The sequence below is a fragment of the Aplysia californica genome, unplaced genomic scaffold, assembly GCF_000002075.1.
Source record: "Aplysia californica isolate F4 #8 unplaced genomic scaffold, AplCal3.0 scaffold00041, whole genome shotgun sequence".
Lineage (NCBI taxonomy): Eukaryota > Metazoa > Mollusca > Gastropoda > Aplysiida > Aplysiidae > Aplysia > Aplysia californica.
The window spans coordinates 1,031,581-1,047,604 of NW_004797311.1; the positions used below are offsets into that span (position 1 = coordinate 1,031,581).

Genomic DNA, 16,024 nt, shown 5'->3' on the forward strand with positions numbered 1-16,024 from the left:
TCTAACGCAGAATAAATCTCAAGACATTGAGCTTTTAGTACATCCGCGTAATGGTTTGCTGTGTGGGATGGGGAAGAAGTTATATCGTTTTAAACATAGTCAAAAATGCGAACTTCCCGACCGACACCGGCAAAGTCGCCTCAGGGCTCATAACCCCGTGACCCCGAGCCGGGGAGCTCCGGCGGGCTGCTGAGTCTCGCAAACTAAAAGTTACAGAATCGGGCGAAAAGTGACGCCGTGTTTAGAAAAAGAAAGTAAATGTTCAGTTGTAAAAAGAGGATTCCAGATTTGCAAGTTATTCCTGACAGTAGCACAGAGAACTAGTAATCACAACATAAAAAGACTACAGACACAAACCTGCTTTAGACTTTACGTTATTCCTGCACTGATCTGATTTGCACTGACCAAGAAGACTTTTAACACATTTATACAATAGCAGCAGCACAAACAAAACCAAGTTTGTAATTTATGGCATCTCTACACAATAAGAGTCACATCTCACCAAGTACAATAATATAAGTTGATAGCAAAGGAAGAAAAAAATAGAAGAAAAAGATGAAACCCAAGTAGTCATCCACAACCAGCTAAGGAAGAGAGAGAGTCTATATTAACCCTATCCCTACGCCCTGGGGTCATTTAGTATCCCCCCGGGTTGTATTCTTCATATTTTAGAATTCTTGTAGTTCGAAGATCTCTTTGAAACTTTCAGTATTTCTCAAAAAATCATTTTGACAGACTGCTATGCAAAGCATACAGATTGGATTAACGAGTAAATTTCCTCTTTGGAAAGTGGTGGCACAAAGTTTCCCACGTCGTAAGGATACGATAGGAAAACATGCCATACGGAAATTGGCCTGACCTGCAAGGGTTTGAACAGAGGCCTACTCCCATCAGGCCTCATAACATGACGCCAACACAAGCGATCGTTCTCTTCTCCCATTTGTTGCATTCTCATGAGGAGGCGACTGTTAGAGGATGCATCATCCAGCAAAGGAATCTGCATGTCTGTCAGCAGCTGGCGATCCACCTCAGACTCCTGTTTCATGAACCTCTGACAAAACATGTAAATATCACTGTTATACGAATGACACTATCAATGAACGTACGAGTCAAAAACTAAACAGTTCATCATGGCAAGCAACTTGAAACTTAGTCCTTAAAAAGCAGATATACCAGAAATGATTCCTCATTTATACAACACTCTATACTGCATAAGGCAGCAGAAAATGGAAAAAAGAACAAAGTCAAAACTCCTCAGCTCAGATTTTTTGAAAAAGCAATTATCGCAATTATTGCGTGCATGTGTGTGTGTGATCGCGTGTGCTATCATTTTCATAACTGATCTATTGCACTTACTTGCATTTTGTTCTCTATAGGTATAACGTTATACATCTACTCAGAAAATTACTTGATACGTCCATAGTCAAATAGACAAGCAGGCGAGTTGTGTAAGCTCTTGTACGACATGTGCTATTGAGCTTCTTTTCAGTGATACTATCATCTTTATCGGTTCCTGGCAACGCATGCTCACTTGCAGCAAATTACAAGTCTACGACTCAACATGACCAGCATTGTCTTTAGTACCTCCAAATAGTCTTTTATTGTGAGCTTCCGGTCCCAGATATAGAGAAAAACCCGAACTTCACGTCGAGTCTTAGTGATCTGTACATGAGAACCAAACACCATCGCACAGATAGATGGAAGACTTGACGTTTCACACGTGGTGCAGAAATATCCACTGAGGAAATATGTCGAGCAACAGAATAGTAATCCAGAAAGAGTAATAAGTTTTCAGAAATACTTTGAAAAAACAAAAATACAAAAAAAAGAATAAGTACAAAAAAAATATTTCAACTTCTTCAAAAACTTCCCGCAGAAAAAGTAAAAACTTTATATCAAAGCGAAAACTGTTTAAATTACAAAGCTTAAAAATCGTAATCAATTACGTTTGAGCACAAGGCAATGATGATGATGATGATGTTCCGAGCATCTCAGCTCCACCAAAGGACACTGACCAAAAACCTTAGTGAATCCTGAATTTTGACATCAAGAGAAGCAAGCGAATTGTAGATTTAAGTTTAACGTTCTCCCCCAAAAACTCATCACTGCCTCAAAAAGAATTGTTTTGCTTCCCCCATTTCCGTCACACAGTATTTAAATCAAAAGGAAGCATGTAACTGAATACCAGCCAATCAGAGTAGGGAAAAAAGCAAAAAAGACAGACAAAATCAGCAGCGGAACAACAAAAAAAGGCCTATTTGTGATGCCTTCCAGCCACCTACATTACCACGACAAGAGTCTGTTTTATTGGCCTTACCTGAAGTGTGTTGTGCTGATATCAACTGTGCCATCGACACCTTTCTCCCAGTATGCATCATCCCTAAACTCATTCGACTTTGACTTATGTTTGAGGCAGTGGACCGACACACGACCTCTTTCGCCAACACTGAAGGTGTACACCTGTAAAGAAAAAGCCCTTTTAAAATACAAACAAATAAACTGATGGGGCATAACCAAGACTGATTACTTGGCTGTTTGAGTAACTTTATGGACCAAGGAGTAATGAAAAAGGGACATAACATACAATGGCCATCAATAAATCACAAGGCTCATATACTAAAAACTCTTGCCATCAAAGACAAAGGCATTTTTGGTGAAAATCCTAAGAAACTGGATGGTCACGGTGCACCGGCAGTGGAATTTTATTTGCCGCGGGGGGTTCCCCGCCGGGCGCCTTATCACGTCGGGGTCACAGGGGTCAGCTCCCTGTCGCCGCTCTGTCTGGGCCGACTTAATTTTTGGTACTTTTCAACTTACAATTTAAGGTGTATCCTTGTATTTATGGTAATTCTCATATAGTGCACCCAAAGCACACATTTCTGCTCTTGAGACTCAAAAAAGAACGGATGTTGTAACTTGTCTGGTTATTTCATTAGACGCGCTGGAGTCGGCAATGCTAAATTGTAATTTTTTTTTGACTAGCATGAATGAAAAAAAAATCAATATAAAAAAAAGGCCTCGTCAAAATCTGTCGAACTTTTGGAATATGAACGACATAGCATTGGTGCAGATACTCAGAAAAGATGGTATCTGCGCTTATAATAGAAGGCTGTAATTTTGCAATTTTATCCATTGGGCACACAATTCGCTATGAAGTAATTCCTCAAAATATAACTTTATGTGTCTAATATAATCGTGAATATTCGCATATTTTCTCAAAAGTGTATAAAAATTACCATGAAGTTTCTCTATGAAAAGTACAAATCGATTTAGTGCTAGAATTCATCTTCAACGTAGATCTAATACTCGAACTGTATCTGTTACACTCCAGAAATTCCTTACTTTTCTTAAAACACTAAGTCTAGGTTTTGTAAGTTGACTGAATAATAGGGATGACTTCTCGTAATTGGGTTATAAGAATAATTTCTAGCTTTCCAGGGACACTGAATCAGCACCAGCCTTTCCCAGCTTTTTTTTTTGTTTCTATGACCATTTGCAATAACTGACAACATGACTGATTTCTTTACATTCATATTGTGTCCGCGCATATTTCCTACACAAAAACTAAGAATGAATGTTTTAGCTGTCATTATTTTTATTCCACACAAGAAGTTTATCTCTACCCATGTATTTACACGGTTTTGTGGTTTTTTAAATCGCTTATATTATCTTTTTAGTTGTATGCAGACTGCCACAGACACAGCATGATTCATTAACAAACGCAGAGTAACTTTCTCTTGTTTAATAGTAAAATAAGAGCTAACGCTGATCGTCTTTAGTTAAAAAATGCAGATGTGCATCTTTCTTCTCTTATAACTTGACTATTTCTACTCGCGCAGATTTAAGATTTCTCATAGTAAAAGACATGATATTCGTAGCCACTTTAACACAGATTTTGGAGAGATCTGTCGAGCATTTTTTAAATTAACAATCATTTATACATAAGTTTGTAACTAAAATAGGATAAATTGGGTACTCTACAAACACTTGTCTAGAACAAAAATCAAGGCACAGAAATTAACCATTCTAACGCAGAATAAATCTCAAGACATTGAGCTTTTAGTACATCTGCGTAATGGTTTGCTGTGTGGGATGGGGAAGAAGTTCTATCGTTTTAAACATAGTCAAAAATGCGAACTTCCTGACCGACACCGGCAAATTCGCTTCAGGGCTCATTAACCCTGTGACCCCGAGCTGGGGAGCTCCGGCGGGCTGCTGAGTCACGCTAACTAAAAGTAACAGAATCGGGCGAAAAGTGACGCAGTGTGGTAAACATCGCCGATCGGCGATATGTGACGGCAAAGTGTTAATAATAGTAATAATAATAATCATAATATAATAATCATAATAACAATAATAATAATTATTATTATAATAATAGTAATAACAATAATCAATGTATTGCATTTACATTTTCCCCTTTCATCTAACCTCAATGCTCAATGTACATCAAAAGATAGCAGAGAGCCAGATTCAAACTCGAATCTTCTGTGTGCAAAGAAGACAAATTTGTATTAATAAGTTAACACATACAAGCTGGACAAAATTATAATAGCCAATACGTAACAGGAAGAATAAAAACATAAATGAAAGAAGCGACAACACATTTTACATTGTAGATAAATGATGAGAGGGGTTAAAATAAGATAATTTATTTGAATATAAAACATGAATATCAATGCTCAAGCAAAGATTGCGTAGATGTTCATGTCTTTGGATCGGCTGAACCTGAGTAGACATACATTACAAGGTAATTATACTTTTTTTTTTATTACAGACAATCTAAAAAAGCTATCAAAATTACATTACAGGTTGTATTTCTTCTATATCTCAACATTTCTTGAGGTTTTAATACACTGAGCTGAACCAGCAAATATGGCGCAACAGTTCCGCACTTCAAAATCCCACACAGAATATGTGAGTTTAAATCCTGAGTGGTGGTGAGTTTGGTTTTTTTTATTATCTCGATTTATCTGTTGGGATGTGACTGCCTGGAGTGACCCCGACAGGCACAGGCACGGCTGAAGCGGCCAGACTCCAAATACGTTGAGCTGACCAGTTCATCTGCCAGAGACAACAGTATGGCATCTGGATCTTCACACACTGAGCGGTTTTACAGCTGCCATTCCTCATCACCACCTTTCTCAATAAAGACACAGAGCTTGGTCTTCCCTAAAAAGTGAATTAATACAATGACGACACTGCCACCTGGCAACACTGACCTTCACAGCATTGATGTCAAACTCATCCGGCAGAGAATGAGGTAGCTGCACACACACAAATCTGTTGAAGGCCTCAGACATTGCTGCATGATACTCCACAACTGGACTGATCAGGCTCTCTCCAGATGGCAGTTCAAACTGAAAGATGGTAGACATGCACAAAATACAATAACACCTTTTTCAACAATTAAACTGACTGTGGTTAACACTAAAAGTGTTACTTTCTACAAATCCACAAGAACAAACGCTTTCACCAGGATTTGACAACAACACAGAAAAAAAGTAACCAGAACATCTTTCGCCTATCGACACTTTAGAGAACAGAATTATGCACTCCACACACATGCAGATTATCTCTAGCTAATAAGATCTTAGTATAGACCTTAACACACAGGTGTGAAAACTGCTGCAAACCAAGCATCCAGCAGAATTTATTCCTCAACATATAAAAGACTCCAGTGAAAAATCAGATACTTCATATTTTAAGAAAGTGGAGAGGGAAAACGGAAATTCATAGTAAGTATACTGTTTATTTTACTTCACATATCACAAGACATAGTTTGTTTTTTCATGGGATCATTTGCGGAGAAAAAAGTTTGATTTTTAAAGAATGTTTCTTCGTATTATTATTCTTTCTGAGGCTATGACATCAACAAAACTTCCACACAGGAGAAACATAGAACAATGCTGACATTCAGGACAAAAACAAAATCTCCATTGCTACTGTAGGAAACAAAGATACAATTTAGAAAGACAAAAGGAACAATACAGAAGACAACTATAGTTGGTATATTTTGAGAGTACATGGAATAAAAAACATACAAATCACATGTCAAACACATTCACAAATAAAAAAGCATGGTTACTTTTTGTTTTATCAGAGCACATTGAGCACTCTGCACATGAATATGCAGTTGCTTACAAAACAATCAGCATAACTTAGCTATCATCAATGAAAGAGAGAGAGAGAGAGAGAGAGAGAGAGAGAGAGAGAGAGAGAGAGAGAGAGAGAGAGGGAGGGAGGGAGGGAGGGAGGGAGGGAGGGAGGGAGAGAGAGTAAACTTGAATCTTATATTTTGAGAGGTCCCTGGGGCTAATTTCACCACTTACTAGCCACTTACTGTCTTTTTGTCAACTGATTAGAAAGGATATATAGTGGGAGATTAACGCCTCTTTCAATACTGTGAGGTAATTCATTAGGGGGTGACCTTATTTAGGCCACATATGGCCTAAATAAGCTAAACCCCCCTCCCTTACCTTATTTGGGCCACAGGTGGCCTAAATAAGCTAAACCCCCCTCCTTTACCTTATTTAGGCCACACCTGTGGCCTGAATAAGCTAAACCCCCCTCCCTTACCTTATTTAGGCCACACCTGTGGCCTAAATAAGCTAAACCCCCCTCCCTTACCTTATTTAGGCCACATATGTAGTCAAAATAACCAAACCAATGTAAAGCATTGTTTTCTTTACAAGTTACATTATTATCTCTTTAAAACTCTTCACATCCATTTTCCTTCACAGCCGTATCGTACATGACATGTGATGTAGAATCAATTTAAGGTCCTTAGAAAGGTGACCAGAAAATAACAAAATTATTTTATGATCTTCACTTGCACTTGCAATTTTTTGGACAAATTAAAGTCTACCTAATTATATTTTTTCCCCTCATTTTTCTTCACTATAAATGACAACTGGCATGTATTGTTTTCAGTTATTATCAAGAAAGTGGATAGGCGGACTACCGGGTCTATCTAGCCAAAAGGATAGGTGGACCCCGGGGTCTACCTAACAAAATGTTAGGTTTTAGGATGTGAACCCCGGAGTCAGCGTAGTGAAATAAGTAGATCTAGGTTTAACTAAGGATCGGTGGACCCCGGGGTCAACATAATGAAATAAGTAGATCTAAGTTTATTTTATAATAGGACTGGCGGAGCCCGTGGTCAAAGTAGTGAAATTATAAGTAGATATAGGTTTAATTAAGGATTGGAGGACCACGGGGTCAATGTAGTGAAATCAGTAGATCTAGGTTTAATTAAGGATTGGTGGACCCTGGGGTCAATGTAGTGAAATAAGTACATGTAGATAGATCTAGGTTTAATTTTAAGGATTGGTGGACCCTGGAGTCAACGTAGTGAAATAGGTAGGTTTAAGGTGAACCCCAGGGTCTACCTAACGAAACACTAGTTAGGTTTTAGAATAGGTGGATCCTGCCGTCACCATAGTAAAATAAGTAGGTTTAATCAAGGTGTCCCGGGGGTCCACCAATCCTTAATTAAACCTTCTTAATCCTCTATGGCCTTGGTGACTCCGGGTTCCACCAATCTTTAAAGAAACCTACTTATTTCACTGCGGTGACCCCAGGGTCCACCTGTCCTAAAACCTAGTACCAATCCTTACTTAAACCAAACCTTATTTCACTACGGTGACTCCGGGGTCCACATCCTAAAACCTAGTATTTCGCTATGCAGACCCCGGAGTTCACCTATCCTCTACAGGACTATACTATTATTATCAATTTGCAATTTTCATTGATTAGCATTTTTGTTTAAATATAATATTGAATCAGAGTGCAGGGGAGACCGAGGCGCCCGGTCGATTCGGTGGTCGGCTTTTGTAGATCTATGCATTTTTTACGGAAAGCCGTATTACCTAACCCTATTACTAGATCTATTAGTGTTGTGAAAACTTCAACCTCTACAGCTCAGGCGTCAAAAGATGCTGGTAAATAATAATAGATCTACGTCCTGAAGTTTCATAATTTATTTTTATACAGAATAACACAGTACACAGTCAGTAGTTTTTATTTCATCGAGTTATAAAAATGGCCTTCGTATAAAAATTGCCTTGTTTTCAGAAGCAAGTTTTAATAGTTCTAGTTCTACCTAATCGATTTTCATGCGAATTCAACCATTTTGATGATCTTTCTTTTCCTTTTAAAAAGATGTAGATCTAGGCCTGTCGGATGTGGCAGTGCGAATAGCACTGAGTTGTTTAGATCTAGATCTAGATCTAGACCCATCAAAACACGAGGCTTCGTGGCTGATCACAAAAGTCTACGGGGCTTATCGAGGCCGATTCGCCCTGCCGCGAGCACGTTCACTAAACTGCCTACTAGATAGAATCTACTACCAAATATTCTCTACACAATCTTTGCTACTACTACTACTAGGCCTACTAGCCTACATGTACTACTACGACGAGACAGTACGAGAGAGTGTCACTCAGGCAAAGATAGTGTAACTTTGACTCAGCCACGTAGTATACACACTTTTGATACCCAAATTTAACCCGAAAGTCCATTCGGAGGATTTGACCTTTTCACTTGACCAAAGTGTGCCAAAATGATAGCCTAGCTTTTGCCCCTCCATGAAGGAAAAATCCGGCCCTCATTCAAACCATTGGAATTGAGCAAAATTTTGCGTTTTGTGCTTTGTTCTTTACAATATTCATTATGGTTATGATTTATAAGTTGTACACTGAGGCAAAACCATACTAAATGAGAAAGGTGCACCATTATGAAAGTGGAATGAACTCAGTTGCCTGAAAAGGGTAGTTTGAACATGTGTGGCCTAAATAAGCTAACCCCCCCTCCCTTACCTTATTTAGGCCATATGTGGCCTAAATAAGCACTCCCTTCATTAGGACGTAGTCCCTCCAAATTTAACATCCATCTCTGGCTGGACTGATATTTTTTATTATTTTTTTATAGTAAAGGGTTTTACGGCACTCGCAACTGCATAAGGTCACATGAGCGCCAAGGGGTTGGTGTCAACAGAGAAGTCTTTACAGGGAATCAGACTTAGACTGCTCACCTCTCTAGCTTCAACAGCACAAAGTCTGCTTCGACTATCAGGGCACCCCGGAAATAGCAGGTCACAAGAGAGTGACAAACATACAAAAGAAGTATAGGAAATTGACAATAGTAAGGATCAGGAAAGAAAAAGCAGCAGTTCCCTGTTGTAGATCAGGTACAGTTATGAGCGTGACATGATTCAGCCCATTTACAATTCTACTATGCTCGAACGAGAAATGTCCCCCCTTTGGGAATGGCCTAAAGACACTACAGTCAGTGGCACTGCCCCAGGGGGATCTGGCTGGACTGAGGTAAGTGGAAGAAACCAAAATTTAAGAATACCCAAAAGGGGATTTGAACTAGGGGCATCAGCATCAAAACTAAGCTTATCAACTGAGCTAGCGGCCAGCTCGTTCATCAACTGGGCTATCTTAACACTCAAAGGAAAACAATAAAGAAACAAGACATAGTATACGTCTGAATCCTAGTAGCTACCTTCCTCCTGATCTCAGACACATCTGTGAAAACAGCCCCATAGATATCCACGTATCTGCTCTTAGGAATGGCATTAGCAACAACTACCAGAGACACATCAGAGCCATTTGCCTGCATGACACCACCTCTGCTTGTGAAAGACCCGCCAAACTGCCATGAGCTGCCAAATACTGTGAAAAGCAGAAATAGACAATGATGCATTTGTCAAGGTTTTACAACGAACAGCAGTAGAACTTCACAGTATTATCACAACAGAAAACACAACAATCTTCCACTTTGAAATGCTTCACATTTATGCACATAAAGTAGATTTATGTAATAAACAAACTCCATCATAATATATAAATTTTAAAACTATCAAAATCAAACTCAATAGCACAGTCAAATTACTCTCAAATAATCACACACACACGCACACACAAACACGCACACACACACACACAAACACACACACACACACACACTCACATACACACTCACACACTCACACACAAACACACAAACAAACACACACACACTCACACACACACTCACACACACACACACACAAACAAACACACACACTCACACACACACACACTCACACACACACACTCACACACAAACACACACACACACACACACACACACACACACACACACACACACACACACACCTGTTTTGCAGCCTGGGGAGGAGACGCTGTCCTCTGTCTGTGTCTCAATGCTGGACTGGTAACTGCCAAGCTCGTTCTTGGGGCTCGTCTTAATGCTCTTTGTGAGCCACTCCGTGGTGGTGGTGGTGGGCGGAGAGCTGCGCTGAGACCACAGCGAGGAGTCGTCCGATGCCGCTTCCACGTAGTTCTCCGATGGGGATGTAGGAGGGATGCTAGTGAACAAACGACGAGAAAACTGGTGTCAGGAAAGGAAGAGAAAAGAGAGAAAGAGAAAGAGAGAGAAAGAGCAATAGGCAGGCAGAGGGTCGGACGGACGGATGGACGGACGGATGGACAGACGGATGGACAGACGGACGGACAGACAGGCAGATGGGCGGATGAAGGACAGACAGACAGACAGACAGACAGACAGACAGACAGACAGACAGACAGACAGACAGACAGACAGACAGAGATGGACAGAGACAAACACAAAGAGAAAAAGTGCGAAAGAGAGAAAGAGAGAGAGAAAGAGAGAGAGAGAGAGAATACATAATGAAGTTGAAAATACAGATCTCTTACAACTCAAAACCAAGCATCAGAGAGCATCAAAAGTAGTTTTCTTACATGTATTCTCCGATACAATATGTGTCTAAATCAAACCTCGTCTAAAAACATGAGAAAGGTACAATCTCCTCATCTAAAATCTACCTCTGACACCAGTAAGAAGTTGGAGACCAAAAAAAAAGCATGTTCCCTGACAACCCAAGTTCAGGAACGCAGCAGAGGAAAATATTCAAACAATGGTCTGCAGCAGACTAGCTTGATCCCAACTAAGCTGGTGATACTGCATACATTTATTGATACCATTTGAATGTGAAGTACTAAAATTATGCACACACAGATCAAGTAGTATATTTTTGTGGCATGTATCCTACTGGATTAGTTACAGAGGCAAATATCAGCTGGTGTGACAGTAGCTAGTTTCATATTATTTTGACCAATTTTTTAATGATACATTTCGACATAAAGGACTTGAGAATGTGTGTCGATGGCCAAAAAAAATGTAGTCCCTAAAACATGTGCATATCACATTTATGTAAAAAACCACACAGCTCTAAGTGACAAAAGGAATCCCCAAAATAATTGTTACTTTGAAAAAGATATATATTTGAAATAAATTCAACAGGCACCGTTGAACCCTTTCTCAGTTTGTTTGGGTTTTTTCACAGAAGTTGTAAACACCCATTTAATCTGCACCCACAACATTAGAATAATCAAATGCTTGCTATCCCAGAGTTTTTCAGAATACTAATTGTGATGCACTGCTAAGTCTTAAAGCCTTGCCGGCTTAGTTGTAAATTCACAACAAGAGACAATATACAGAAATAAAGGGAGTGAGAATGTTAAAATGAATAGAGCGATACAAAAGTTAAGGTATAAAATTTAACCCATTTACAGCTAAAAGGGCATAGAAGAGCCTGGCTCTATCCTGCAAAAAGGAGTCCACACACCTTATAATGCTGCGCGCCGAGTGATGTGAAGCAGAGGAGCTCGCATTGCTTTCATTTCTGCTGCGATGTCTCGAGGAGGTGCTTGAGTGACTGATACTGGTAGGACAATGTTTGCGGTACTGAGTTTCTTTCCCACGCCCAGGCCTGTTCCTCAAGCGGTCCTCCGTGAGCACATAATCAACATCCACATACCTAAAAGGAAAATACACTGTACTCTGTGATGCTGAAGAAAGGAAGACACTTGTTTGGGTTTATGCATGACGGTGTTCAGGGTAGAAAGTCAGGTGGCCAATACACACATATTAAACTGAGTTTAGCAAAAATAAACTACTATCTGTAAACATCATTATCATTTATCAGGCATCGGAGGGGGAAATACTTGAAGGAAAAGGAAAACACAATTTTCCAAAAGTTTGTTTTTTTCCTACAACAATCTTTAAGACTTACAATCAACCAACCCAAAGATGTAGTAGTAGTAGTAGCAGACATAAAACAATTGAGACAAAGAAAAAGATCTATTAGCTGCACCTACTTTCTATGAAAATCTCCATTCCCTCCTCTCAGTTTGTTCTCATCATCTCTGAGCATGCTGAAGAAGCTCCTCTTTGATGTGACTCCACTGTCAGTGTCCGAGTCAGCACCATCAGCAGTAATGCATGACCTCAACAATGAACCACTAGAGACATTTGGCTCTGGCAAAGTCCTTGAAGTGTTGATCACTTTAACGCGTGGTGGTGCAGAAAGTGAACATAACTCATCACATGCTGCTGAAGAAAACAGCTCAGATAAATACTGTACAAATCAGCACTTTGAACAAATTCAAATCAAGAGATTCACACAAGAATTTAAAACTGATTTTTCAGCCAAGAGAACTCTTTTTCAATGTTTCTTCAATTTAAAGAAGAACAGATTATTAAAAATTTCAATGATAATTTGCGATTTGAAAAAGTCAGTCAGAATTACAGGGGGACAAGAGAGAAACTCAGGACAGGAGAGCGTGAGGTGAGAAATTTTACTCAAGTTATAGCAGTGAAATGAGAAACGAGAACAAAAATGTACTCACAAATGGCTTACCATATGTACATGACACTTTACAACTCAGTACACATACGCTCGTACATGGACTTTACACAACCATAAATGCTTTCTCCATCCTTCACACTTCCGTCAACATATTTAAAGTTTTGTTTTTGTAAGAGTTGTACGGCACTTGTCAACACAATTACGTCAAATAAGTGCCAAAGATTAGAGGTGTTACAAAAGCGTAACAAACACAAAAAAGGAGACGAGATAAAGAAGATTGATGTTTGATATCAAAGAAAGAGCAAACCAAACCAGAGCACCTGCCAACCACCCACATATTTAAAGTGAACTTGAAAGCAAAGATGCAGGGCAATACTAAACATAATGGAAAGAATACGTAAAAAGTACCACATTTTAACATCAAATAAATATTTGTTTGGTGTGTGTCTCCTCACAGAGCCTACCTTCCCGGGAAATCTTTTTTAAAAAAACAATTTGATACGGGAGTCCAAAGATAAAAACCTCATTTCCCTGATCAGCTGTAGAAGGACCCTCAAGATGAGTAAATAAAATGTTTATCAGACTTCACAGCTAAACTACAAGACTCTGAAAATATAATTCATCTGTCAAATAGTACATCATGTTTCAAAGTGTACAAAACTTTAGGTCCAATTAATTTCACAAGAGAAAAAAAAAGGGAGAGACCAAGTCTGCGAAGATAACTTTGGATGGCTGGAAAACACTTTGTCCAGGTTATTTCATGGGAGAATGGAGAAACGCAATTACTTGGAGGGTTATTCTCAAACTTCAAAAATAACTTTCAATGATCATAATCTTGTGCATTTGATCAGGATATTCAAATTGTGCTGCTCAACATGTAAATGAGCATGATCCTGGGGTCGAATGGTTAGTGATCTCAGGTTCACACATTAAATCAAGTTATGTCATTGACATGGCAATAAGATGGGCTGTCACTGGTGAATGTCCTTGCACAAGTTATGAATGTTACACTTATCTAAATTAAAAAAACAGAGCACTGACAAGTGATGACCAACAAGGGTATGTTGTATTATCTGGATATTGATATTGTATAATACATGTGGTGTTGGTGTTGATGGAGTCTCCGAATTTAATCATATATGCACTGCACGAAAGTACTACTAAAATTTCCCTGACAGGAACAATAAAGGTGGTATTTTTCTTCTCTGTTTTTCCAACCTTGCTTGACAGTGGCATTTCCCCCAATAAAAAGTCTGTACCTCTACCATAGCAGAAACAGACACCAGCCCTACCTGTCACTGCAACATCAGATTTCACGTATCTCTCTCGGCGAGCTTGCTCTGACATTTCGTACAGCTCCACTTCACAACAATCACCTCGCACATCAAATGAGTCTCCACTCAGAATAGTGGACACTGTGGACTTTGACTTCTCTGTCCCTCTGTCTGTAGACCGTGAGTTCGTTGTGTCATATCTGCGGAGACGAAGCACGATAACAATTTGAAGAGATTACCAAGTTTGTTCAAAGCTAGTCAGCATGGTAACACCCACATTTCAACAGACAGACTGAGATAATACAACCACTGAAAAGGAGTGCCAGGAGCAGAACACACCAGAGACCTCAGTAGCAACCCACAAATTAACAGTACAGTTAGAAAACACATCCTGACAAGCATTAACTTGTTTGAGCTAACCATAAGCTCTTTTCCTGCACAAATAAATTATGAATTAACACAAACAGGTCCCAGGAGCAATAATATAGAAACAAGATCTTGAAAACATTTTTTAAATATACTTAAGTGATACTCATGCACAGTTTCCTTCTCAATGATGACATGAATGATCAGCTTATGCCACATAAGACCATTTCAAACAGCAATAATCCCCAATTGATCACTACAATATAGTGGCAGAATTTTTAAAGATAATGATAGACACGTCTCACTTGAAAACACATCTCAATGACCACCCAATTAAAAGCTGCCACGTCTACTTTGCTTGACAATCTCTGCGAAGATGCATTCACTGACCTCAAAGGCACTGGCACCATAACCATGAACTCAATAGCCTTGAGTTTTCATATATAATTTCTTCTCCTCATAACAAGTAATCAAGGCTGAAAATATTTTTAAATCCCTGTGATGGACAGATATCTCAATACTTAGCTATATCTTTTTCTTTTCGGAGAAAAATATGTGGGGAAACAATTTTGTCTATTAAATTTATAAATATATCTTGGCATTAGAGTATCAAAGGTGTTATTTAAAAAGTTCTTTCAAATGACTTAGACACAGAACTATTGAATGTTTCTGTGAACAGTCACTTTTCACATCATACAGTGTGAAAACCCAAAAAAGCCATTTCAAAAATAAAGAAACAAAGGCGCACCAAATTTATTTACAAATCAGCACAAAATGCACAAGCTCAGAATAACAGTTATTTGTTATGAACAGATAAATGCCCTACTTTCACTCCAAAAAACTTACAAAAGTCAGTTTTTAGAAACTTATACAAGGTTGGGTTATCCGTCATTGAGAAACTTATAAAGCTGGGTTGGGTCATTGAGAAACTTATGAAACTGGATTAGCTTGTAGAAAAACTTACAAAGCTGGGTTAGGTTACAGAAAAACCGAGCTATGTTGGATAAATGAATAGAAAAACTAACAAAGCTGGGTTATTAGCAATGACCACGAAAAACGTTTTTTTGACAGAAAGTGTTTGCAAATAGGTGCATTTTGTAGCTCTATCTCCACAGAGCATGGGACTTTTTGAATTTTTGAAATCCATCAATAAACAAAAAAGTTATGAATTTTTTAATCAATTAATTTTTGGTACACTTTTATATAATGAAAAAAAAAAAATATGGGACGTTCTTTGATGAGTTTTGAGACAATGTTCGTCATAACTCGCTCATTTCTCGGAATATTTAAATGAAACTTGGCAACCCAGTACATTTTCTAGTGCAGAATCTAGTCCTGCTTTCAGAATTTTCACAGCTATCCTACTTTTTGAGTTATGAAGACGTTTATAAGGTAAAAATGTGGCGGTTTTCGGTGCGTTTTGAGACAATATTTGTCATAGCTCGCCTATTTTTTGGAGTATGTAAATGAAACTTGGCAGTCTAGTACAGTTTTTAATGCAGAATCTAGTCATGCTGTCAAATTTTTAATATCTATCATACTTTTTGAGTTGTAACGACATTAAGAGGTAAAAAAGTGGCGTTTTTTACAGATTTACATAGATTATCAGTCATATCTTCTCCCAAAGTCATGATATTTGAATGGAACTTGGCAACATAAGAGGTTCCTCCTTGCCAAGCAATGCTCTGGATCAATTTGTCAT

General features: G+C 38.7%; 1 protein-coding gene across 3 annotated transcripts in view; it reads right to left on the bottom strand.

The window, feature by feature from the left end:
- The window catches only part of LOC101859152, a 43,867-nt gene that overhangs the window by 10,814 nt on the left and 17,029 nt on the right, over window positions 1–16,024 (bottom strand). For 2 of the 3 annotated variants that reach the window (XM_013079137.2, XM_013079135.2), the window contains exons 8-16: window positions 13,975–14,156; window positions 12,192–12,426; window positions 11,660–11,851; window positions 10,167–10,378; window positions 9,511–9,680; window positions 5,223–5,360; window positions 2,318–2,460; window positions 1,585–1,738; window positions 860–1,051 (exon numbers count right to left, since the gene is read on the bottom strand). In XM_013079137.2, coding sequence (XP_012934591.1) covers window positions 860–1,051; window positions 1,585–1,738; window positions 2,318–2,460; window positions 5,223–5,360; window positions 9,511–9,680; window positions 10,167–10,378; window positions 11,660–11,851; window positions 12,192–12,426; window positions 13,975–14,156 — 1,618 coding nt within the window. The remainder of the gene's footprint in view (window positions 1–859; window positions 1,052–1,584; window positions 1,739–2,317; window positions 2,461–5,222; window positions 5,361–9,510; window positions 9,681–10,166; window positions 10,379–11,659; window positions 11,852–12,191; window positions 12,427–13,974; window positions 14,157–16,024) is intronic. The other variant, XM_013079136.2, reaches the window with a different exon arrangement.